This window comes from Anabrus simplex, chromosome 1 (genome assembly GCF_040414725.1).
Source record: "Anabrus simplex isolate iqAnaSimp1 chromosome 1, ASM4041472v1, whole genome shotgun sequence".
In the NCBI taxonomy this organism is placed as follows: domain Eukaryota; kingdom Metazoa; phylum Arthropoda; class Insecta; order Orthoptera; family Tettigoniidae; genus Anabrus; species Anabrus simplex.
The window spans coordinates 962,760,486-962,786,277 of NC_090265.1; the positions used below are offsets into that span (position 1 = coordinate 962,760,486).

Sequence of the window (25,792 nt, forward strand, 5' to 3'; positions counted from 1 at the left end):
CTATTATTACATTTCAATACAGAATTCGTTAATACTAGAACGAAGGTAACGATTAAGCGTATATAATTGCTATTATCTTAATGAGTGGATTGTTTCCTTTTTGTTCTTTACTACGCTCAGGTGTCAATTAAATCGTATTAACTTGGAGTATTTAAAATTTGCGGTTTAAGTATTGTGAGTCTTTTAAATCACTCTCGGCGCCGCACTTGTGCATCTGTTTCATTGGTGTTCGGCCAGATGGCACTGACGATCTCCTTGGGCACGCAGAGCGACCAATAGTTATAGCGATTAGCGAAGTAGCAACAGAACAGTTTCGGATTCAGTGGTCGTAACAGAGTGTTTTGTGAAACAGCTGCATTCCGAGATGGTTTCGATACCAGGTCACGCAGAGCGAGCGACCAATCAATTAGCGAGGTAGCAACACAACAGTTTCAGAAGCAGTGGTTGTAACAGAGTGTTTTGTGAAACACCTACATTTCGAAACGGTTTCGATACCGAAACAGTTTCAAAATAGCTGTTGCATTTAATCTGTTCCATCTCTACTTACTACAACCCCTAAATACCCTCATAACCATGTGCAGAGATCTGTACCTTTAGTTACAGTCCCATTTATGTGATTACCCCAATAAAGATCTTTCCTTATATTAACACATAGGCACTTACAATGATTTCCAAAAGGAACTTACACCCCATCAACGCAGTAATTAAAATTGAGAAGACTTTTCCTATTTGTGAAACTCGCAACCTGACTTTTAACCCCATGTCATCATAATACCATTGCCTACTGTCCATCTCACAATATCAAGGTCATGTTGCAGTTGCTCACAGTCTTGTAACTTATTTGTTACTCTATACAGAATAACATCATCTGAGAAAAGCCTTATCTCTGACTCCACTTCTTTACTCATATCATTTATATTTATAAGAAAAAAGGTCCAATAATCCTGCCTTGAGGAATTCCCCTCTTAATTTTTACAGGGTCAGATAAAGCTTCACCTACTCGAATTCTCTGAGATCTATTTTCTAGAAATATAGCCACCCATTCAGTCAGTCTTTTGTCTAGTCCTATTGCACTCATTTTTATCAGTAGTCTCCCATGATCCACCCTATCAAATGCCTTAGACAGGTCAATCGCGATACAATCCATTTGACCTCCCGAATCCCAAGATATCTCCTATATCTTGCTGCAATTGTAGCAGAAGTTCTCCAAATAAAGTTTTAACACCTATTCATGCTATTTACCCATGATATTATGAGCCTTGAATATACATTAATTCCTTTTTTGTTTCCAATTATTGTTTAGTATCATTATATCACACACGAACATAACACGACCAATCATCATGCACTTCCACATAAGTTCAATTTTTACTCATTCAAAGCTATCCTTAACCTCTACTAAGCACACATTGTATTTATTCAACAGTGAGCCATGCCTAATGGCATGTTCATAAATGGGATGTTTTTTCAATATGTAAATGGCTTCCTATGGCTTCAATTCGAATAGCTTATGTGTTTCTGACAATGTACTAGAGAGGGCAGCACTGTGTGATATAAACACGGAAGATCGTTCCTTTTGCGAGACGAGAAGTATTATCTCTCTAAAGAGTATCTTTGATTAGTTTATGAGAGATGAATTAACAATGGAGCCCGCACAGAGCAGAGCTGCATTCCTATCTTATAAATGGGTGTTTAATATATTCAAACCTAGCTCATATTAACATGCATCTTATTATTTTGATTATTCATGTCGCAGGTACGTTCATTCTTGTTTAACTTTGGTTCTGCAGTTCTTTAGTATTACTATGGGCCCTATTGAGTATGGCTGATCGATATGTGTCTTCCCTCAAAACAGCATGAATGGGACGTGTGTCTGTTAGTATGTTTGTGACTATGCCATGGTGATAACTGAGTCTCAAATTGATTCCATTTATGTGCACTGCATCGTATGGTATTTCGCCATCAAATATATCTGTACTCCCCGTGTCGACTGGAAGCTCCATTCTCGTCGTACGGGGCACGTGACATAGTGGTTTTGAGTACGGGATTCTTCCGATCTCCTTGTTATATTGTTTGCGTCGTGCACACTGCTGTCTGGTGTACGAGTGACCTGCAGTTCATGACCAGGTGAGTCACCCTATATGGATTGGTGTTGGACTTCATTAATTGGAGCGACTGCTCGTATTGCCTGCTGTACTGGCATATGTGTGTGAGTTCGGGAGTGTGTGCGTGAGTGAGGGGAGAGGAAAGACGATGTGCCGGTCAGTTCTATTTTCGCTTTTAATTTAGTTTTCGTACCTTATTTTTGTTCTCGGTACAGTATTACTTATTTTGTCTTGGTCTCTGTCTCAGGCGCTTTCTTGCCCGTGAGGCAGCCATGTTGGTTTACTTTCATTCTTGTGGGTGATGCGCATGCCTGTGTTTCCTCCTTCGATTTTAATGCACTTCTTTGGTCCAGAGACATTCCTCTCTCTGGCGTGATATAGTCTTTCATATTTGTTTTACTTGCCTTTTCTTTTCCATGTAGCGGAGAGGTTTTTTCGTAGTGATATGGCTATTGTTGTTGTGTGGATAATGAACAAAAAGAATATATATGCTTGAAAGAAGTCAATCTCGTAAAAAGAACGACCTAACTGGGCCGTGTGAGCTGTATTAATATCTGCACGTGATGTAACGAGTTTATATTTGAGGCGGCGAGCTTCTGATAATAGTTACCTGTATCTTGGTGTAATAATGCCGCGCTCATGCTATAATGTTTTGACATCCATTGAACGAGGCATGCTTATTTTACAATCCTTTTCCCTTTTTAAGTTATTGACATCACTATTTTGCTTATCTGTTTCAATTTTACTTTATCAATAAACCCCCATTTAAGTTTTATTTGGATTTTATTGGTGTAGTATTAGATTGGTATCCTTATTCATCATTAATGAGGGACGTTTTCAGCTCAAGGCTGTGTTCTCCTGGCCTTTCCCGGTCGTGGTCCACGCCTCATTTTTCCCCTACATGCGTATCATTTTACGTCTCACATCATCGGTAGGGAAGGGGGTGGTGCAACATTCAACTTCCCTTAATACTGTAGCAAGTTAGCTAGGATCAATTAACTCTAGACTGGTAGCTTCAATACTAAGATTTATTAGCTAGGCACTAAACTACACAAGACTACACACGACGTTTGTTCATAACACACACTTACACAGTTCGTGCACTCTCTCCCCCTTCGTTTCTCACTTGTTCTCACACTGCACAGTTTTACACTCACACGCAAGGTCCCGCGTCGCATGGCTACAGGTTCTCTCCTTTGCCGACAGTCCACACTGTAGCACACTAGTCCGATAATCACGGCAGTTCACATACTTCACTACACTGGCAGTCGTTCACGACTGAACCACGCCAACTTCTAATTCTGTCTAACTCTCACTAACTGCAGGCAGGTCGTTCCTCTCTTATATACCTGCACTGGCCCTTCTAGAATCGTCCGGATGCTGGATGGATCCAGGAACATTGCGTGATGGAACACTCCAGATTAATCGTGGAGTCATTTCCATACTCCTCTGCTACGGGACCGCGAGCGGAAGCAAGTGGGGCTGGCCTAGCACTTAAGTGCTGCTTGTGATTGGCGTAGTTGAAGCATAAGGGATGGGCCTATACGGTGCCGGGCCGGGCCCACTGCCAGTTGGCATGGTTGACGCTATTTGACGCTATATCCATTGCACTGCCCCCTCCTCAAGGCTGCTCGTTCCGAGCTGCTCCACGATACGGTGCCAAGCGATCCATGTGAACAACCATTATCTTCCCTTGGGGAGGCCACCGGATCCGGTAGACGACGTCGTTGATCCTGGTGACGATTGTATATGGGCCTTCCCATTGCGGCTGCAGTTTCTGTGACTTCCCTTTCGTCCACACCGGATGGTACAGCCACACTCTGTCACCTTCTTGGAAACCCGCCGAGTTTGCGAGCATGTCGTAGCGGGCATTCATCCGGTCACTGGTTACCCTTAGATGATGTTGGGCATAATCGTGGATGTCGTTGAGCTGATCCACCAACTCCCATGCATAGTCTGTCGCTGGTTGCTGCTGGTCTGATGCAGACCCGAACATTAGATCGCATGGCAGGCGGAGCTCCCTTCCGAAAACCATGTTGGCAGGTGTCATGCCCGTTGTCTCATGGGTGGACACTCGATAGGCCATCAAGAAGAATGGGACCCTCTCGTCCCAGTCCTTCTGGTGTGCTGAAACCACCTTCCTTAGGTGCTCCTCGACGATTTTCACAAAGCGCTCCACCATACCATCTGACTGAAGGTGGAGAGGCGTCGTACATGTCTTCTGCACTCCTAAGCATTGCAGAACCTCTTGCATCAACCTGAACTCAAAGTTTCTGCCTTGGTCGCTATGAAGTTCCCTCGGGACACCGAATCGACAGAAGAAATTCTTGACCAAGACGTCGGGCACTGTCGATGCCTCTTGGTTCGGGATGGTGTAGACCTCCGGCCACTTGGTGAAGTAGTCCATAGCCAGGAGTAGGTAACGGTTCCCAGCATCAGATTCGGGGAACGGTCCAGCGACATTAATGGCGATCCTCTCGAATGGTGCTCCAACGTTGTACTGCATCATTTTGCCCCTACTCCTGGTACGTGGTCCCCGGCTCACTGTGCAGGTGTCACACAGCTGGCACATCCTCTCAACACCGTTCCTCAAGTACACCCAGTAGTAGCGCTGTCTGGCACGGTCTACCGTCTTATTCACTCCCAAGTGGCCGGCAGTAGCGCCCGCATGCAACTCAGTCAGCACCTCTTTTCTCATGCTCCTGGGGATTATCAGCTGTGCAATGTGCTTCTTTCCATCAGTTGATTCCCACGTGCGGGTAAGTACCCCGTCACTAACTATGAGAGACGACCACTGAGCCCAGTATGCTTTATAGGTTGGACTGTGTTCGGCGATGTCTTTCCATTCCGGCCTCTGCCCCGACTCTACTTCTCGTATGATCAGCCCGATGTCGTCGTCCTGCAGCTGCTCCCTCCTGAGGCCATCTCGATCCCATCCTTCAGTGGCGGTGGCCCTCACGGCCTGGACGTCCATGATGCCTGCCTGTCTCTCCACTTTCTGGCAGTGTGTACAGTTTGCAGGGCACAGTCTTCTCGATAAAGCGTCGGCCTTGCAGTGCTTCTTTCCTTGTCTGTGCTCAGTGGTGAAGTCGTACTCCTGAAGGCGTTGCACCCAGCGAGCTCTCTGTCCTTCCAGGTTTCTGAAGCTTAGGAGCCAGGTCAATGTGGAGTGGTCGGTGCGCAGGCAGAAAGGCTGCCCATACAGATACTTGTGGAAGTGCTCCAAGGTCTTCACAATGGCCAGCAATTCCCGCAGTAATTTCTCTCAGCTTTTGACAACATCTTGCTGAAATAGGCAATCACCTTCTCCTGGCCGTCTTGCGCTTGTGACAGTACCCCACCAATTCCCACGTCGCTGACGTCAGTATCGACGATCTTCTCCCCAGGCTTGGGGTATCCGAGGATGTGTGCAGTACACAGCGACTCCTTCAGCTTCCGGAAGGCAGCCTCTGCGCTTGACCATTGGAAAGACCTCCTCTCCTCGGTGAGCCGTGTAAGAGGCTTTGAGATGTCTGCGGTAATACGTGCAAAGGCCGAGAAAACTCCTTAGTTCTCGCTTGTCCTTCGCCACCAGACATTCCCTGACAGCTTCTAACTTCTCCGGATTTGTGGCTACTCCCTCCGATGACACGATGTGGCCCAGGTAGCGGACCTCCTTCTGGAACAGCTGGCATTTTCCAGGATTTAACTTTAGGTGAGCCCCACGTAGCCTCTCGAACACTTTCCGCCAATTCTCCACGTGCTCTTCGAACGTGCATCCCACAATAATAATGTTGTCCAGGTACAAGAGGCAAGCGCCGTGAGTTAGCCCTCTCAGCACGACCTCCATCAGTCGCTCGAAAGTCGCCGGCGCATTGCAGAGGCCGAAGAGCATCATGGTGAACTGGTAGAGCCCTTTGTCGGTTGAGAACGCCGTCTTCTCCTTGTCTTGCGGATGGAGCGCTACTTGCCAGTATCCAGACTTCAGGTCCTAAGTCGAAAACTACTGGGCTCCAGATAACGTGTCCAGGGTGTCATCTATCTGAGGTAATGGGAAACAGTCCTCCGTGACGTCGTTCAACTTCCGGTAATTGACGCAGAAACGGAGTTCTCCATTCTTTTTCTTCGCCAGGATGACTGGCGATGACCACGGGCTGTTCAACTCCTCGATGACTCCCCGCTGTTTCATGTCATCTAGCATCTGGTCGATTTCCACCTTCTTCGCCAGGGGTACTCTACGAGGTGGCTGTCGGATTGGAGCGGCATCGCCGGTGTTAATGCGATGGTACACTCTGTCCGTCTTTCAGTAGTCACCTCCGGCAGCAGTGAAAATGTCCTGAAACTCATGGATTAGTTCCTTAACCTCCCTGAGATGTCTTGCCTCTAAATGTTTCTGGGCATCGGATATAATCTTCTGGAGCTTATCCAATCCTTTGCCTGCTTCCAGAGTCTGTCGCCCCACGTCGACAGTCGCCTCGTATTTCCGTAGCGCGTCTAGGCCCAGGATGACCTCATCCATGATGGCGGCGACAGAAGCCCAGACTCATAGGCGTCGTCCCAGCGTCAGTTGAAGTAGCACCTCCTTCAAAACAAGGATGGTGTCTCCTGAGACCGTTTGCAGCAGATGAGGGCGGTGGGGTTCCCTCTCTGGCTGTCTCTCAGCGATGTCCAGCCTGGCAATGATCAATGCCGCCCTCGTGTCTATCGTGTCTCCGAGCCACCCGTCGGCGATCAAGCTGTCTTCGCTCCGCTCGGTGACCACATTTAGCATGAAACTAGGGGACGGTAGTGACGGTGCCGACGAGCCCCTCTCCTTGTCGGCCCTTACTCGTTTCCCTGATCAGGGGCCGCCTCCATACGGCACTTCCTCCGCAGGTGGCCACGCTCGCCACATTTCCAACAGGTGATCTCGTTGGTGCATCGGCGTCTCAACAGCAGCGTGCATCGTTCTTCCGTAACGGCGCGGGTCTCCGGCGCGTCCTCACTTCTCACGGCTCATATTCTTGGTGACGGTGCCGCTATTCCCTTCACTGCCTCCACCCTCAGGGCTAACGTCAGGGCCTCTCTGAGGTCATGCTCCCCGCTGAGCATCAGCTTTTGACAGATCTCAGCATCGCGGAGCCATCAATGAATGTATAGGCTGCCTCCCTCTGAATGTGGTCCAGAGGCAGCCCATCCAGAACCTTGTGGGCTAGCTGCTCCACATCTTGCGCGAATTCTTGCTGCGTCTCATTGGTGCGCTGGGTCCTCTTCCTCAGCTGGACTCGGTAGGCGACTGCCAGCTGGTGGTGACGGTACCGGCTGTCAAGCGGGGGTTTTACTTTCCCAGCGCTGGAGCCGCTGTCGCTGCGGGTGGCCCTAGCACAAGTCTCCATGGCTGTCACTCTCGTATGCAGGGCACTTACTTCTTCTTTCAGGTCTCGAACCCCTGACTCCACACCCTGCGGTATTTCTTTGATCTGTTTTTCAACCAGATCCTGTACATCCTGCATAATGTCACTTTAATTTTCTTTTGACAGAGCGCATTTCGTGTTCTAATTTACCTTGTCCACCCTTAAGTTCATTTAATTCCAGTTTCAGTTCGCTCTTGATTTCGTCCTGTTTGGATGAGAGTTCAGTGAACTTATTGAGGAGAGCCTGAAACTGTTTGCTATCCATTTTACGATTCACTAGAAATTCCTAGTTACGAAATTACTACTACCAGTCGATCCCGATTCTGACACCAGTTGTAGCAAGTTGGTGGGGTAGTAGGATCAATTAACACTAGACTGGTAGCTTCAATACTAAGATTTATTAGGTAGGCACTAAACTACACAAGACTACACACAACGTTTATTCATAACACATACTTACGCAGTTCGCGTGGCACACAAGGTCCCGCGCCGCACGGCTACACGTTCTCTCCTTCGCCAACAGTCCGCACTGTAGCACACTAGTCCGATAATCACGGCAGTTCACATACTTCACTACACTGGCAGTCGCTCATGACTGAACCACGCCAACTTCTAACTCACTCTAACTCTCTCTAACTCTCACTAACTGCAGGCAGGTCGTTCCTCTCTTATATACCTGCACTGGCCCTTCTCGAATCGTCCGGATGCTGGATGGATCCAGGAACATTGCGAAATGGAATACTCCAGATTAATTGTGGAGTCATTTCCATACTCCTCTGCTACGGGACCGCGAGCGGAAGCGAGTGGGGCTGGCCTAGCACTTAAGCGCTGCTTGTGATTGGCGCAGTTGAAGCGTAAGGAGTGGGCCTATACAGTGTGGGGCCGGACCCACTGCCGATTGGCATGGCGGGCGCTATATCCATTACAATACGTATCCATTGATGTTTTGACATAATAGAAAACATTCAATTTCACTTTATTCTCAAATCCCATATACAAACTTACCATATTTCCCATTTCAAACTAAACATGAAGAGAAGTATATTCTGATCAAAAACTCGTAATAATATTAAAAGCACCGGGCGAGTTGGCTGTGCACGTAGAGGCGTGCGGCTGTGAGCTTGCATCCGGGAGATAGTAGGTTCGAATCCCACTATCGGCAGCCCTGAAGATGGTTTTCCGTGGTTTCCCATTTTCACACCAGGCAAATGCTGGGGCTGTACCTTAATTAAGGCCACGGCCGCTTCCTTCCAACTCCTAGGCCTTTCCTATCCCATCGTCGCCATAAGACCTATCTGTGTCGGTGCAACATAAAGCCCTTAGCAAAAAAATAAAAAATTTAAAAAATATTAAAAGCACTATTCATGATGCCTGCAACTCATAATATCACTGTAAATAACCAATTCATTGTAAATATCATTGCCTGTGTGATTTTACTTCAAAGAAATATGACTTCAGTCAGCTGTTGTGTACGTAGCCTATACCGCTACAAATTCCGACATCACAAAACTTTTCATCTGAATGTTTTCTTATCTTCTTTTAACTGTTCATTACCATTTAAAATGTCTACAGCACAATTCCAATTACATCATTCTACATTGCAAATAAAAAAATAAAAAAGTGGGATAATACTCATTTTCATTCCATTTGGCTGTTCATTGCAAAAGTGGGCGTTGCCATTGTCTCATGATCTTGGATCAGTTTTTGTTTTTCTATCATGTGGGATGTTAAAAATGATGGTGGCTGATGTGGTTGATGATTATACTGATGCTCTGAATTTTATTCTCGATTAATTCTTGTCTTAATTGAAATAAATTCTTCTTTTGGTTGAATTCATTATTATTTATTTATTTAGTTATTTATTCCTTATCTTCTGCTGATATTTTTGCGAATGTATTTAGTCAATAATTCTGAAATTAATCTTCAGATTATTTATGTTCATGTTGAAGAAATAACTACATAAATATTTATCTCAAGGTAAATGAAGCCTTCTTACTTCAGTCGTATTTGTTCAGTGTTACTTATGCAGTAGGTACACATCCACAAACATGCACAATTTACAAAGAAAACAACTGTTCATCATGTTTCTGAGTGTATTTCATTGTATTTGTATCCCTTGTCGTGTCAGAAACTGCAGTTCGTATAACTTCTTTGCGAAATAGATACACAAAATGGATAATTTGTAACTAGAATTAAATAAGTAATTAAATTGAGTGCCACCTGCAAAAGATTTACAGGCATAATTGACTCTGTAGAACATGAAACAACTCCTTCTCCCAAGGCAACTGTCATCAAGCTGACAAGGCTCCGAACTTGGTTCATTACCTTACCTGCTACTATTTAACTCTGAAAATAAATTTGGGTAGCATGCTAGGTTTTCCCTTACTCCACCAATAAAAGATGTACTATAAGTTACTTTTTTTTTAACGTCGCACAGACACAGATTGGTCTTACGGTGACGATGGGATAGGAAAGGCCTAGGAGTGGGAAGGAATCAGCCGTGGCCCTAATTACAGTACAGCTCCAGCATTAGCCTGGTATATATATTTCTGAAGGCCATGCTTAAGATTGATGATTTCGTACAGATAAGACAGCTGTCCATTTTTAACCTCATTTACATTAAAAAATAGTATCATCACCGTGGAATCAATTTAACATGGGTTATAACTGTATGAAGGAAAAATCCCAATCACCTCACTATACTCCGTTAATCAAACTATACAAGTTCACAATGTAAAATGGCTACTGTGGCATTGATGAATGACGAATGTCATGTCGAATCAATCAAGGAATGAACAAGTAATGAACACTTGGCCTACGATTTCATCTAGCAATAATCAGTTCCTTGCACATCATCACATTAGCTCCAGATTACGCCGTTAAACAAGCACACACACTGTGCATTTTTTTGGAGAGGAATAATATGGAGTATGACTGACAAATGAACATTATGTAGCATCTTCCACAGAATGCCTACCGGGAATGAACTAGTTGTAACCTTGTAATACACTCGTAAACATCTGTAATGATCTCATACAGTTAAGACTGGGTCGTCAAGGTTCTTCAACACTACTAACTTCGTAATGGATAAATATGACTCATAATAGCTTCATACATAAATGAACCCATCACACCTGCATACACATATGTAGGCTTGCTCCACATGGCTCTTGCATCGCCAGACGTCCACTGGTAGCAATGCTCTAACTGAAATATCTTCAAGCGTCTCTCAGTCAGTGCCATCTCGTTCAAAATCGAAGCTTTCCAATCGGTTACCGAGCGGCCGATATGGAAGTTAGCGATCTCTAGTGTGCATCCACATTGATGAATTACCATCTTCAACCTATGCTTCCCAACTATACCCCAGATTTCCAAGTCACTTGTTGCAACACTTTCAACCAACTTCAACTGTCTTTACCAATATAGTCACTCTTTACCATGTTGCACAATCTTCACTGCTAGGCTATGTGTACTGACTCTTACCCAAATTAAAAGTTGCTTAAGTGCGGCCAGTATCCAGATCAGGAGATAGTGGGTTTGAACTCCACTGTCGGCAACCCTGAAGATGGCTTTCCGTGGTTTCCCATTTTCACAGCAGGCAAATGCTGGGGTTGTACCTTAATTAAGGCCACGGCCGCTTCCTTCCCACTCCTAGCCCCTCCCTGTCCCATCATCATCGCCTTAAGACCTATCTGTGTCAGTGCGATGTAAAGCAACTTGGGAAAAAAAAAAAAAAAATTTATACATATATAAGGATATACGTGATCATTATTCCCTAACTACAAATCCTTCTTGTAATACTATGTTCTTACATCTTAATTTAACAAACTCACATGATATTCACTACTTTATATTACAAAGTATTTTACAATAATTTTCTTACCTAAAATATTTGAAAGTATGGCACAGTTTTCATCCCTATTTGGAAGACAACTATATTCACCCTTGAGGGAAGGCTCCAATTTGCAGAACTCTCCACCAAACAGAAACACCACTTACTTCTTGATGGAAATTACCATTTCACACAACTACTCATACACCAGAAAGTTTCAGAGGATCTCCACATGTAATTTATTCTCATAATATACAAGACATCCAGGTAGGATGCAGAGGACCAGATGAATTGTTTTCTATCTTTACTTTTCCCAAATATCCCAGTACTTCTCTAACCACAAGATTATATGAACATTCATAGACTGCGGGCAGCTTGATTGGGAGGATGGTTGGAGGGTATGGTTGGCACAGTTAAACAGTGTTTGAGGAAGAATCTAGGGAAGCAGCAAGTAGACAAAGTACAGTAGTGCTGAGTACCATCTTATATGAAATAGAAGCCGCTATCAATTCACGACCTTAAGTTCAAGATGAGAACGGTAGTTTAACAACAGTACACTTTCTCCACTGGGGCAAACTGATTGTCATGTCTACCAGGCATCATCATCATCAACTTTAAGCAATTCCATCTCAGCCAACAATTTGCAGGAGATATCTGGAAGAGATGGATGATGAAATTATGTGCTCCAGCTTCACCGCTATTTTGAAGTTCAACAGCCACGTAAAAGAGACGCAAAGATTACGCCGTTAAACAAGCACACACACTGTGCATTTTTTTGGAGAGGAATAATATGGAGTATGACTGACAAATGAACATTATGTAGCATCTTCCACAGAATGCCTACCGGGAATGAACTAGTTGTAACCTTGTAATACACTCGTAAACATCCATAAACGTCCATAAACGTGAGTGGACTATTGTTGACCTTTTCCTCCTACAGGAGGAGCTACGTCCAAGGCATGTGGAAGTGGGCATATATAAATGAGTTACATCAAGGGTGAGATGGTAAAATAAAAACGGTTGTGCTTTGTACTGCAGATGTAAAGGATTTAACATGCCCTGTCCACCTGGTCATCTCCCTGGAGATCGACCAGGGTGGGGAGGATTTTGGGGACTCTTAGAGAATACCATTCCTACTTATATACGCTCACGATGAATGTCATGCCCATTGTAGACAATCAAGGATTGAATAAATGAAATGCAAGTTGTGTTCTTATGCGCTCCGCATATTATTAAGTAACCCTAGATATTCCTCCACAGTATGTATACACCGAAGCTCTATACAGTCTTCAGTACATGTTGTCCAATGACTATAGCAATACCTTCTGTGTACTGACTATTTGAGCTCGATGTAGACAATATACGTGTTTCCCGCAACTCTCTCTGGTACAACCATCTGTTATCTGCTGGGCAGGATTTGGAAAATAAGCAGCAGAATTACATTTATATTGCTCCCAGCCTCATGGGTCTAGCATGGAATAAGTTAGCTAATAAGGCTGTCATAGACTCAGTCGCACTACCCCCATTGCCTTAGCTGTTTTCTGCTAGCAACATTCCCTCTCATCACAGATGCGTTCTAATGTCTCACTGGGAGGAGGAATGGTAGGTTGCATGTCTTTTAATTATGCTGAGAGTGATTAAAGAAACTACGAAGGTGTGGAAAACTGCCCTTTGGGTGTCCCAGAGAGAAGCAGTGGTATTTTGCCATCTTTGGATCGGCCATAGTATAGCGACATACTCTTATTTACGAAAGAGAGAAGATCTCCCCCGGTGTTTACTTGTGGTGCCCATCAGACCATAGTACAAATCCTTACGAAAGTACAGGGACCTGGCCAATTTGCATGGTAGTCTAAAACTTCCAAACACCCTATCCTTCATTCTATAAGATGACTAGCAGTCAGCAGACCTCTTCATCCGTTCTATGAGCAACGATGGTCTGTTTCACCGGTTTTAGCATTAAAATAGTAGTCTAGTTATTTTTAACTTTTTTTTGTATTTTAAATGAACTTTAATAGAATTCTTTTCTAAATCACACTTTGTCTTTTATCTTTTAACTCCCTTATTTTATCTACTTAGTTTGTGTTTTAAATTTGATGTTACAATAAATTTTTGGTTTAAACTCATATACATTTATATCTTATTCGGTGTGAAATATTAATAAATTTATCATTTCTTTCCATGCTGTTGGGAGCCAATGACCTAAATGTTAGACTCCTAAAAACTACAATCATCAATCGATCTATCAATCTATCTGTATTATTTCAATGTAAAAGATTACTTGAGGAAGTTATTATTTATTTTTTTTAAAATTTTTTAATTTCAGGAGCAAAACAAAGCTTTTGCCATGGTTGTTCATCTCTGAATTGCAGCTAATGGGATCACGAGATTGTAGTCGGTTTTTAACAGCACTGCAGTTTTGGTGTTCAGCTAAAGAGAAAAACAGTTACATGAAGGTAGGTAAAATCAATCTACAGACTTACTTGTAGACTGTAAGCTTTATTTTTCTCTTGCTATTTTATTCTGTAATTATTTTGTTATGTGTTCTGTCAACCATTCTCATCTTGTTAAGTTCATCATTGTGTGAAACTGGTTGACGGGGTAGTTAGTGTACTGGGCTCAGGGGCTCTCTGATTTGATTCTGGGTTGGACTGGGGATTTTTAGTGCACGTAATTCCTGTGGCTTAGGTACCAGGTGTTACGAGTTCTTTGTTGTCTATTTCTCCTCGTGTACATGTATACAGCGTGCCACACTAAAATTTTCAGTGAGTCGTCAGTCTACTGACTGATATCCTACAGCTTTATATTCTACATTTTCCTTTTATTAATTACTACATACTAGGTTTAAAGTAATCTCTAAATTGATATACTGGTAAGTGCTAAATTTGATGTTATCTAATATATTTTTCTATAGCTTATCTGGTGGACTATGCTGTAATTACTCAGTTACGCTGGTTAACAACAAAATATTGAGAACAGTAGTACTGTATATAATTTAATCTTGGCTAATGTTGGTGGTATTTGAGGATGTTTAAATGTGGCAAGTCCAAGTCATTGGCTTCTGGTATGTTAAAGAACGCCTTGGGATGAAAATCTAATACCACAGCTTCTCGAGCAGTTGAACAAATGCTTAATTAATAACATTTTTATTTTTCTTACAAACAGCAACTTGCAAGAATACTTTCCTATTTGCTAGCCATCTGGATGATCAAGCCCAGGTTTGGTAGATTCATTGATGCATGGTACCTAAGACATCATTCAAATAGAGCTCATCAAATACTAGGTCAGATTATGAAAATTATTTTTATTACAGCCTGTCTCAAATGGGAAGCTTTTTCTGTTATGGTAGTATGTATGAAGTAAATGTATTTTGACTTGAATGTGATATTTGACACAGTGAATTTTTCCCCAGAATGAAACTCATTGAGCATTTGGGTGTGCGAGTGATAATGGTTGGACAGTTCTGAGTATCCTCTTTAGACCAAAATGCATCCCATTTGAGACAAACTGCTGATCCAGTCTGTTAACTCCAGATTATGAATAGCATATCCTCATTCAGTTCAGCTTTCTCTTGATACTAGAAGTTACAGTTACTTGTACAGGTACCAATCAAACACTAGCTCCACAACGTGATCACAACCTTACTAGGACACTCAACATTTAACTTTTAAACCTAAACTACTCAGGGTAACTCTCATAAATCCATTATTATTATTTTTATTTTTGTTATTATTATTATTATTATTATTCGTTGTGCCGAACTGTGGAGCACGTTTGAACTTATTTTGCACAATGTTTCTTCTTCTTTTCTTCCCAATATCTCTTCATTTTTTCACTGTGTTCCTTTCTGCGTGTTTCTGTCCAGCCTGTATTTTTTCTTGTTGGTTTCTCTGCAAATTTATGTTTGTTTACTAAGCTTCTAAATTTCATTCTATCTTGAATGGTTTCATCCTCAGTACCCATTTTTTGTAGATCTTCATGAATTTCTGCTAACCAATTGTTGCAGATTTTCAGGGTTAGAGCTAGATTTAGAATTTTCTTTCACCTTGTTGTTATCCATTCTGTGTAGGTGTCCGTAAGAATTTTAGTCGTCTCCTTCGGATGGTATCTGTGATTTTTTCTGTGAATTGAAAAATTTTGTGTGGTTTCTTTTTCATCCAAATTCCATTTTCGAACTTTGGTCCTAGGATTTTTCTGAGAATTTTCCTCTCTTGTTTCTCAATGCTTTTCATTTGTGACCTGCCGCCAATGATCAGTGTTTCAGATGCATAAAGTGCCTCTGGTTTGAAGACTGTATTGTAGTGTCGTAATTTTGCATTTTTTTGATATACATCTTTTGTTGTATCTGTTCCATGTGATTTTGTAAGCCCTTTGCAGTTTAGCAGTTCTTTCTTAGCTTCCTGATTTAACCCTGCTCGCTGAATAATTTCACCTAGATACTTGAATTTGTCTACTTGGGAAATTATTCCACATTTGGTGATTAATGGTTGATTGTCGAATCTTGATTTAGTTCCTTCCATAAACTGCGTCTTTTCAAATTAAATTTGAAGTCCGGTTTTTGTGGCTATTTCATGCAATTTTTCTATGGAGTGGATTGCTTCTTGTCTGTTGTTAGAAAGGATCACAAGGTCATCTGCGAAAGCTAAGCAATCAGGGTGAATTTTGTCTTTAAGAAGTCTGCCAATGTTTAAACCTTTAGTTTCTTTTCTCCCTTCACGAATCACTTTTTCCAAAACTAAATTGAGTAGTAGTGGGGATAGTCCATCTCCCTGTTGGACACCAGTTCTGATTTCGAACGGTTCAGAAATTTCTTCCAAGAACTTAACTTTTGATGTTGTGTTGGTCAGAGTTTGTTTAATCAACTCCCTCGTTTTCCTGTTGACTTGAAATTCCTCTAGTATGTTGAACAGGGTCTGCCAATCTATGGAATCATACACCTTTTTGAAGTCAACAAAGGTGTTACACCTTTTTGAAGTCAACAAAGGTGATTACTGTTTGTTTGGTTTTGCGAATCTTTAGTATGGTTTTTAGGTTTAGGATTTGTTCTGCGCAGGATCTTCCTTTTCGGAATCCAGCCTGATAATCTCCGATCAGGTGGTCTGTTTGTTTCTCTAATCTATTAAGTAGAGCTTTAGAGAAGATTTTATATACGAGTGAGAGGAGAGAAATTCCTCTGTAGTTATTAATATCTGATTTGTTGTGAAGTGGGTGAATCAATGCACATTTCCAATCCTCCGGAATTTCTTCAGAAAACCAGATGTCCTGTAAGATTTTTTGAATACTCTGGGCCAGTTTGTCACCTCCAATTTTCAACATTTCAGCAATTATTCCATCTTCTCCTGGTGCTTTGTTGTCTTTTAAATATCTGATTATTTGTTTGACTTCTTGTAATGTGGGGGGTTCTGAATCTGGATTAGGTGTTGGTTTTTCATAGGTGAATTGTTCTTTCGGAGATTCACAGTTTAAAGGTCCATGAAATGGTTTGCTAGGAGTTCACAATTTCCCTTATTACTTGTTTCCAAAGTCCCATCTGTACGTTTGAAACAGAGACTAGGTGCCTGGTAATTGGATAATTCTTCTCTGAATGTTCTGTAGAAGTTCTGTGTATTGTTTTTCTTGAAATCTTCTTTGATTTCTGCCAGTCTGTTTTGATCTTATTTTTGTTTTTCAGATCTGATGATTTTTGAGGTTTGTTTCTGTGTTTTGAAGAATTCATCATGATTTTGATCAGTTTTATGGGAACTCAAGTTTAGCCAGGACCTAATTCTGACTTCTATGGCCTTGTCACAGGTGTCATTCCATCACCTGTGTTTGCATTTCCATGAGGGGTTGCTGATGGTTTGTGAAGCTTTCAAGAGTGTGTCCTTGAGTTCTAGCCAGTTTGAAGGAGCATCGTTGGAGATATTCGCAAGGAAATTGTCTGAGTTCTGTCTCAGAAATTCAGGGTCGATTCTTGGGTTTCTGATTGTTTTGGTTTTCTTTCTGTTGGGTTGAAACTTTACTTTAACAAGAGATAGGTGGTGGTCGGAGTCAATAATTCCCTTTTTGACTTTAACGCTCATAATTTTTTTTTTGGTTTTTCTTGGAAATAGCCACATGGTGTAGTTGAAATTCTCCTAAATGCATGTTCGGGGATCTCCATGTCATTTTCTTTTGTGGAAGTGCTAGGAAATCAGTTGACATCAATTTTAGATCGAAATTCTCTCAGAAGCCAATTGAACGTTCTCCATTTTTATTGGTTCTTTTGTGAGCAGGGCAAAGTCCTACAGTGGTCCTAAATTTCTTCTCTTTGCCAATTTGTGCATTGAAGTTCCCCAGCAGAATTTTGACATGATGTTTTGGAATTTTGGCTGTAGTTTCTTCTAGTAATTCCCAGAAGTCATCTACCTTCTGTGGGTCTTTTTGATTGTAATTGTTTGTAGGTGCATGTGCATTGATTAGTGTATAAGCTTTGTTTCCTGATTTGATTGTCATTAGCGACATTCTTTCAGAAGGAGATGTAACGTATAATACCGAATTTGTGATATTTTTTGTCACTGCAAAACCAGTGCCAAATTGTAATATTTTGTTAGGGTCGAGGGTAGCTTGTTTACCTTTATAAATTCTATAGTTTCCTGATTCAAAATGATTTTTATCACTGTACCTAGTTTCTTGGAGTGCCAGAATTTGGATGTTGAGTTGGTCTAATGTGTCTGTTAAGTGCTTCAACTTTCCAATTTTGCAAAGCATGTTGATGTTTAAAGTGCCAATAAAATGTTTTTCCTTCGGGCGAAGAGATTTGGGAAGCTCCGATACATTTCCGCATGATGTTCTCGGTCCCCCAGAATCCGATGACCGAGAAAACCTAGTATGAATACTAGGACCTGGGGTAGTAGTATCATTAACTGACGTTGCCATCATGCTAGTAAGTTGAAGATAATGGGAAGATTGATCTTTGTCAATCTCATAGTTACAACTAAGGTATTGAGCCTCGGATGTTGCCTCAAGATGTTTTCTGGGTGTGCCTGTTTTTGGTCCGCGAGAGGTATTTTATTTCCCTCAAGCCCTCCGGACAAGTCCGGGGACCCCCCCCGATCCACCACCTGGGACGCGCCCAGTAGGGGAACAGGCAAAAACCCCCACGGGATTATTATTACTATTATTGTTGTTGTTGTTGCCTTTATTTGTAGTGGCGAAGTTAGGACTCATGGTCCTCTCTTACACTTAACCACACTTCATTAACATTTTACATCTGAGAGCAATATTCATTATCTTATCTTAAAACTACCATTACAAACTATGAAACAAAATAACATAAACTCTATAAATAATCTTAGCCATGTCTTAAAACTATCGTTACAAATTAAAAGTTGAATGACACAAAATACCATAAGCACAGTAAACGTACATTCAAACACACATTCACTCTACCAGATTCATTCAGCCTGGCGGCACACATCGAGAAGATGCTCACGACAAGACAACTTGAAGGAATTTAAGGATTTTATGGCTCTAATGTTGTGGGGGAGAGAATTCCATATTCTAGCTCCATTTGCAACAAAGGAACAGCTAAATGCTGCTGACCTGCTGAGAGGGATAGCAAGTGTACTGCCGGAGCGTGTGTTATGCTGGTGGAAAGGATAGGAAATTGAGTTGTGAAGATATGTAGTATGGGATATTCTCTTTTAATGCTCGAAAGATTAATACTGCCACGTGGAGGTTTCTATATTGTTCAAATTTTAGAAGGGGAAGTTGTCTATAATAAGGGGTAACATGAACATCATAGTGTAAGAAAAAGATAAATCTAATACATGAGTTCATAGCACATTGTAATCGGTTTAGTTGTTCTCTCGTGGCATCAATTACTACTACGTCACAGTAGGAAAATATAGGGAGGATAAGAGTATTTATAAGCCTAATTCTCATATTTAGTGGCAGCATATTTTGATGATATTTTAGTGTATGAAGGGACGCATACACTTTTCTACAGATATTTGTAATGTGCTCTCCCCAGTTAAGATTTTCATTTATAATTTCACCAAGATTTCTTACTGAGTTTTCGTACGGAATAATTTTACCAGATAAAGTTAGTGGAGGAATGTTTTTTGTTTTTTTGCCGCACTGATTTGTTTCGTCTGCCCAACAATAATAGCTTTAGATTTTGATGGATTAATTAAAATACAGTTTTCATGAGCGTATGCACAGATATTATTTAAGTCAGAGTTCATATAACCTATTGCTTGATTGATGTCTGAAAGTTTGGAATGATAATAGATCTGTAGATCGTCAGCATACAAGTGGTATTTACAGTGTCTTAGCCGTGTCGATATATCGTTAATATAGATAACAAAGAGAAGTGGTCCAAGTACAGAGCCTTGTGGTACTACTGAATATTTCATTACCCATTTGGATGACCTATTCTGAAGAATTACACGTTGTTTTCATTCCGTAAGATATGAGAGAAAGAATTCTAGAGCTGTCTGTCCAAGGTGAAGCGATTTCAATTTAGCAACCAGTACGTCTATATTTACTGTGTCAAAAGCGCTGCTAAAATCAAGAAGTGTAAGTAACGTCACCTGCCTTTTGTCCATAGCACGTCTCATGTCGTCTGTAACTTTCAGCAGGGCAGTGGCCGTACTGTGTCCCTTTTTGGAACCCAATTGTAAAGGGTCAAGTAGTTAGTATTTATTTAAATAGTCGGTTAATTGCATGTGTACTATGCGTTCAAGAGGCTTGGAGAGAGTTGAAAGTATGCAAACAGGTCGATAATCTGTTGTAAGTACAGGTGAGGAAGTTTTGGGAACAGGATTTATAACGGCATTTTTTCACATTTTTGGAAAGAGGCCACTTGTGAGGCATGTGTTGTATATATGAGTAATGGCGGGAAGAATAATGTCAATGATGTGTTGTATTATGAGTATGGGTATTTCGTCAGGTCCTACAGCAGATGATGTGATTGATAATACCTCGCGTTTCACGTCAATCTCTGTGACATAGATGTTGATTCCCATAGGGAATCTGAAATATTTGTCCTGAATGAGTAAATTTATAATACCAATATAAATGGTCCATTATTGGACATTATAAATTTTCAAGCTAACTCATTCTTGGTTGCCAGCGTTTCGCCCTTGTGTGCTAGGGTGGGCTCATCAGTTGGTACCTAGCACACCTACCAATACGCTGGCCAGTGCATACCGTGGAGGCCACTGCGCAGGCCAACTGGAGCCACCAGCAGTGCCAATGCACTAAGAGACCTTGTCTCATTATCAAAAATTGATGCCTGCTTGGCCATCAGATGACATAGATGTTGATTCCCAAAGGGAATCTGAAATATTTGTCCTGAATGAGTAAATTTATAATACCAATATAAATGGTCCATTATTGGACATTATAAATTTTCAAGCTAACTCATTCTTGGTTGCCAGCGTTTCGCCCTCGTGTGCTAGGGTGGGCTCATCATTTGGTACCTAGCACACTTACCAATACGCTGGCCAGTGCATGCCGAGGAGGCCATTGCGCAGGCCAATATGGAATTCTCTCCCCCACAACATTAGAGCCATAAAATCCTTAAATTCCTTCAAGTTGTCTTGCCGTGAGCATCTCCTCGATGGCACTGCCGGTGGCTCCAGTTGGCCTGCGCAGTGGCCTCCACGGTATGCACTGGCCAGCGTATTGGTAGGTGTGCTAGGTACCAACTGATGAGCCCACCCTAGCACACGAGGGCGAAACGCTGGCAACCAAGAATGAGTTACCTTGAAAATTTATAATGTCCAATAATGGACCATTTATATTGGTATTATAATCTCTGTGACTTCGCAAAATTCAAAGAATGGTCTATTTGGTGGTGGCTGGTTCAGAAGAGATTTTATAATCTGTGATATTGTGTGTATTTCCGGTTTAATTTTTATTTCAGAAAAATGATCATTCAATCTCTTCAGAGAGATGTCTGGATTACATGGCTGGGGCAAAGCTTTCCCAATTCCAATGGAATGAATTTGTTTCCAAGTGTTTGACACATTTAAATTTCCAGCCAGGTGATTGTAAAGTAGAAAATTCCTTATTTCGAATTATTACAATTCTATTTCGAAGTGTCCGATACTGTTCAAGCGCACTGGAAGAGTGTATGCGTCTGTAGAGCTGGTGTAACGCGTCACGGTGAGACATCATTTGTTTAATGTTATCGGTGAGCCATGGAGAAGGAGGTCGGGAGACTTTGGCCGTACGCTTTGGTGCATGTTTTTCAAGGAGACCAAGTATAAGTGAACTTAAAGTTTCAACTTTCTTATAGATACCGTTTATATTTTTTACGTCATCCCAAGGACTATTCAAGGCGTCAACTTTCAGATGATCTAAGTTTATATGTTTAATGTCCCTGAATGTGATGTATCTGGACTTATACTTCGGTACTTTGAGTGAGTAAGACAAGTACAGTATATTAAGTCATGTGTCGATATGCTAGGGGTAGGAATTTGTCCATGTGATACTATTTTCTGTGGGTTGTTAGTGACCATTAAGTCAATTAGTGTATGTGAAGATGAGGTATGATTTGTCGGTTTTAGTGGAAGTATTGTCATGTCACACATCTGGAAAATACTTAAGAGTTGCTTTGTATCTCTAGCCTGTTCCAGTAAATTAGTATTGAAGTCTCCAAATATTAAAATATGTTCATAAGCAGGTGATAGTCTCTGCAGGATGTCTTCAATGTCTGAGAGGTGACCTACCCGTGGTGGCCGATAAACAATTCCTATTAGGGCTTTAACTGTTGTCACAGTGATCTTGGCAAAAATGAACTCAGGTCTCGGGTCAGCACAGTGGGCAGATGTGCATACAATTTTACATTTAATATCTCTACAGTAGAAGTCTTCTCCTCCGCCCCTTTTATCTATTCGGTCATGCCTGTAAATGTTATAGCCCGTTATGTGTACCATACTACTAGGGATAGTTGCGCGTAACCAGCTCTCACTGATACAAGCTATGTGTACATTGCTGTTTTCAAGGAGAGCTGTTAGCTCCTCATTGTGAGCAGGTAGGGATTGAGAATTTAAATGAATGCAGTTCAATGAACGTGCATTGACCTGAAATACTTTCACTAATGAGCTCTGGCAGCGGGGTGTCTCCGTTCTCGGATAAGAGAGGTTGGGGGTAGGGGGACAGTCAGGTCCACAGCTGGCAGTGGTTATAACAGTACTCATCACACAAAGCAGAATACCAAGAAGAATACATGCTTCTTACCTGCGTATTTCCTCTGATATCGCGCTGGCTCTTCATGCACTCAATCACATTCACACTTAATAATAAAACACTATAATATAAACTTAAACTAATCCGCATTGTCGTTACTGCACACTGTTTCACCCCCTAGCTGCTTGAATAACATTGCTAAGGTCAGCTCGTGTGGTCACTTGAATTTTCTTCCCATCAGAGCTTAGAATAATGATACGTCCGTCCTTAGTCCATACAGATTCTGACCGAAGTGGTCAAACGCGGCGTTTAGTATGTCCTTTCTCGTTGCTGTCCCTCATCATTATTATTATTATTATTATTATTATTATTATTATTATTATTATTATTATTATTCATGAATGGGTCGCATAGGACCACGCTGAATCAACACTTTCTAGCCTTCCTGTTGGCCCAGTATTCCTTCATGTGCAATGATTGGGTCTGTTTTCGTTCTCTGACCATGTATGTTGTGTAGTCTTCTCTTCTTCCTCGAAACCCCATGTGTGAGTGATTTTCTTGATTTCATTCCAGTCAAGTAGGTTTGGTGATCCCAATGCCTTCAGATCTTTTTCTGTAAGCTTGTACCAATTCGGTCTAGTAGCCTTGTTCTTTATGAATGCATGTATTTTGTGCGTTATTCTGTTCGGGTCCATTCTTTCTAAGTGTCCCATGAATTGAATTCTTTGTATTCGCATTGTATCTGTGATTTTGGGAATTTTTAAATATATTTCTGTGTTAGGCTTTGGATAATGTACACTGTCTTTGGTTCTTGGCCCAAGGATTTTTCTCATTATTTTACGTTCTTTCACTTCTATTTGGTGTTTTATTGTTTTGTGTTGGAGATTGAGTGTCTCTGAAACATAGAGCGCTTCAGGTTTGATTACAGTTGTATAACGTCAGATTTTGCAGTTCCAGGAAAGGCTCTTTTTGTTGTATATATATTTTTTGTTAACTGAAAAGCAATCTCCATTTTCTGGGGTCTCGATTCAATAGATTTCTTTTCATTACAGTTTGCTGTAATCCATTCACCTAAATACTTTAATTCATTTACTCTAAAGATCTTGTTTTGCCCATTAAAAGTACATTTGATGCGATTTTGAGGTCGATCATAAATTTTGTTTTTTCAAACGAGATTTGTAATCCAATTTTCGCAGCTTGTTCTTGTAGTAGTTCAAGTTGTTTTTATGCATCAGAGATATCTTGGGCAGTTAGTGTCATGTCATCGGCAAATGCTAAGCAGTCTAATTTTATGCCTTTCAGTTTTGGCCCCAGTCGGTGGGTTGGTGCACCAGTTTTTCTCCATTCCCGTACAACTTTCTGAAGCGCACCAGTTGAAGAGCAATGGGGATAGTCCATTATTATTATTATTATTATTATTATTATTATTATTATTATTATTATTATTATTATTATTGGACCACTTGAGTCTTCCATGTACACTTTTTCTTTGAAGATTGTACTATCTGATTCTTCTTATCTGCCCAGTACTTCTTCATTCGTTCTGATCGCAGTGTTCTTAATTCATCTGAAATCTCTACAGGCCTTCTGTGCATCATTTCAGTTGAAAATTTGTGTTTCTTAAGAAGGGTGGTAGTTTTATTCTTGTTCTCTACATCTGTAATTTTGAGTCCAACTGTTTTGAGATCCTCTAGAATTTCTTTGATCCACTGCCCTCCTGTCTTCTTTCCCAGATTTCCCATCACTAGTTGTCGTAAAATCCTGTTTTCTGGTAATTGCAAGAGGTGAAAGAAATAAGATATTCTTTCCTTCTTCATCATGCTGGTAACTGGGTCAATCTCTCAATAGACAGTTTCATTGGGGAGGATTCTTCAGACTCCTTCAACCTGGTACTTTTTATTTATGCAAGTTCTAATAATTCTTCTTTCTTTTTTGAGGTGCTGATCAGTTCTTCTTTCATTTTTAATTTGAAACAAGGTTTTGCAAGCATAAGTGGTTTTGGGCAAAGTTACAGTTTTGTAGTGTTGGATCTTGATGTCTATTGACAAGCATTTTTTTGTTATACTGTAAGATGACCAGGTTAGGAATTTTCCTTTTTTCATTTTGTTGGTTCTACTCATCCATGTTGCTTTCTTGCTTAAGTTCTGCATAATGATTTCTCCAGGGTATTTAAATTGTAGGTCTATGTTAATTTTTTTTATCATTAATGATGACTTTGTTTATAATACCAATATAAATGGTCCGTTATTGGACATTGTTTATGTCGAGGGATATTATTGGCATGATCTCAGTTTTCTCAAAGGATATTTGTAATCCTATTTTTAATGCAATTTTTTGGAGACTGGTGATCTGAGCACGGACTTCTTCCATGTCAAAGGCAAAACCTAGGCAGTTTGTCCTTATTGAGGGTTATGCTCCAATTTCAATTTTAGGTAGGTTTTCTTTTTGCCAAATTTTCATGATATAATCTAGAGCCACATTGAAGAACATTGGGGATAATCCATCACCTTGTCTGAGGCCTGTATTTATTGTAAAAGCATTTGACATTTCTTCCCTGAACTTTACCTTTGAAATTGTGTTGGTTAAAGTTAGTTCAGTAATTTTTGTTAATTTAGGATGAAGGCCATATACTCTGAGGAGTCTTTTTTGCAAGCTGCGTTACGTCGCACCGACACAGATAGGTCTTATGGCGACAATGGGATAGGAAAGAACTAGGAGTGGGAAGGAAGTGTTCGTGGCCTTAATGGGAAACAACGGAAAACCATCTTCTGGGCTGCCGACAGTGGGGTTCGAACCCACTATCTCCCTAATACTGGATATTGGCTGCACTTAAGCGACTGCAACTATCGAGCTTGGTCTGAGGATTTTTAAAAGAGTGGGTCTCTGTATACTATCGTAAGCCTTTTTTGAAATCTATAAATGAAATAACAACTGTTTACTCAGTCCAAAAGGGTTATTCTTCTGTAATTGTCTGAACTAGTTTTATCTCCTTTTTTGAATAATGGATGGATTACGCCTGAGGTCCAGTGTTCTGGGATGTTCTGTGTGATCCACATTTTGACTACATGCTGATGTAAATTTATGATTGTTGGTTTCCCTGCGTTTTTCCAGATTTCTTTAAAGGCTAGGTCTTCACCACATGCCTTATAATTTTTTACTTCCTTACCTCATTATTAGCTGGAGGATCTATTAGTTCTGGGGTGGTTAAAACAGGTGTGTCAGTATTTACTTCCAACGTTTTCAGTGGGTCATCACAATTTAAAAGTTTGTTGAATGTCTCTGCGAGGATCTCTGCATTTTCTTGATTACTATGGGCTAACCATCCT

The 25,792-nt window shown here is 41.1% G+C and overlaps 1 protein-coding gene across 1 annotated transcript in view; it reads left to right on the forward strand.

Moving 5' to 3' along the window:
• Positions 1–25,792, forward strand: part of LOC136857637 (DNA-dependent protein kinase catalytic subunit) — an 873,484-nt gene that overhangs the window by 604,541 nt on the left and 243,151 nt on the right. Inside the window, exon 37 of the mRNA XM_067136445.2 lies at positions 13,633–13,762. Within this exon, the coding sequence (XP_066992546.2) occupies positions 13,633–13,762 (130 nt within the window). The remainder of the gene's footprint in view (positions 1–13,632; positions 13,763–25,792) is intronic.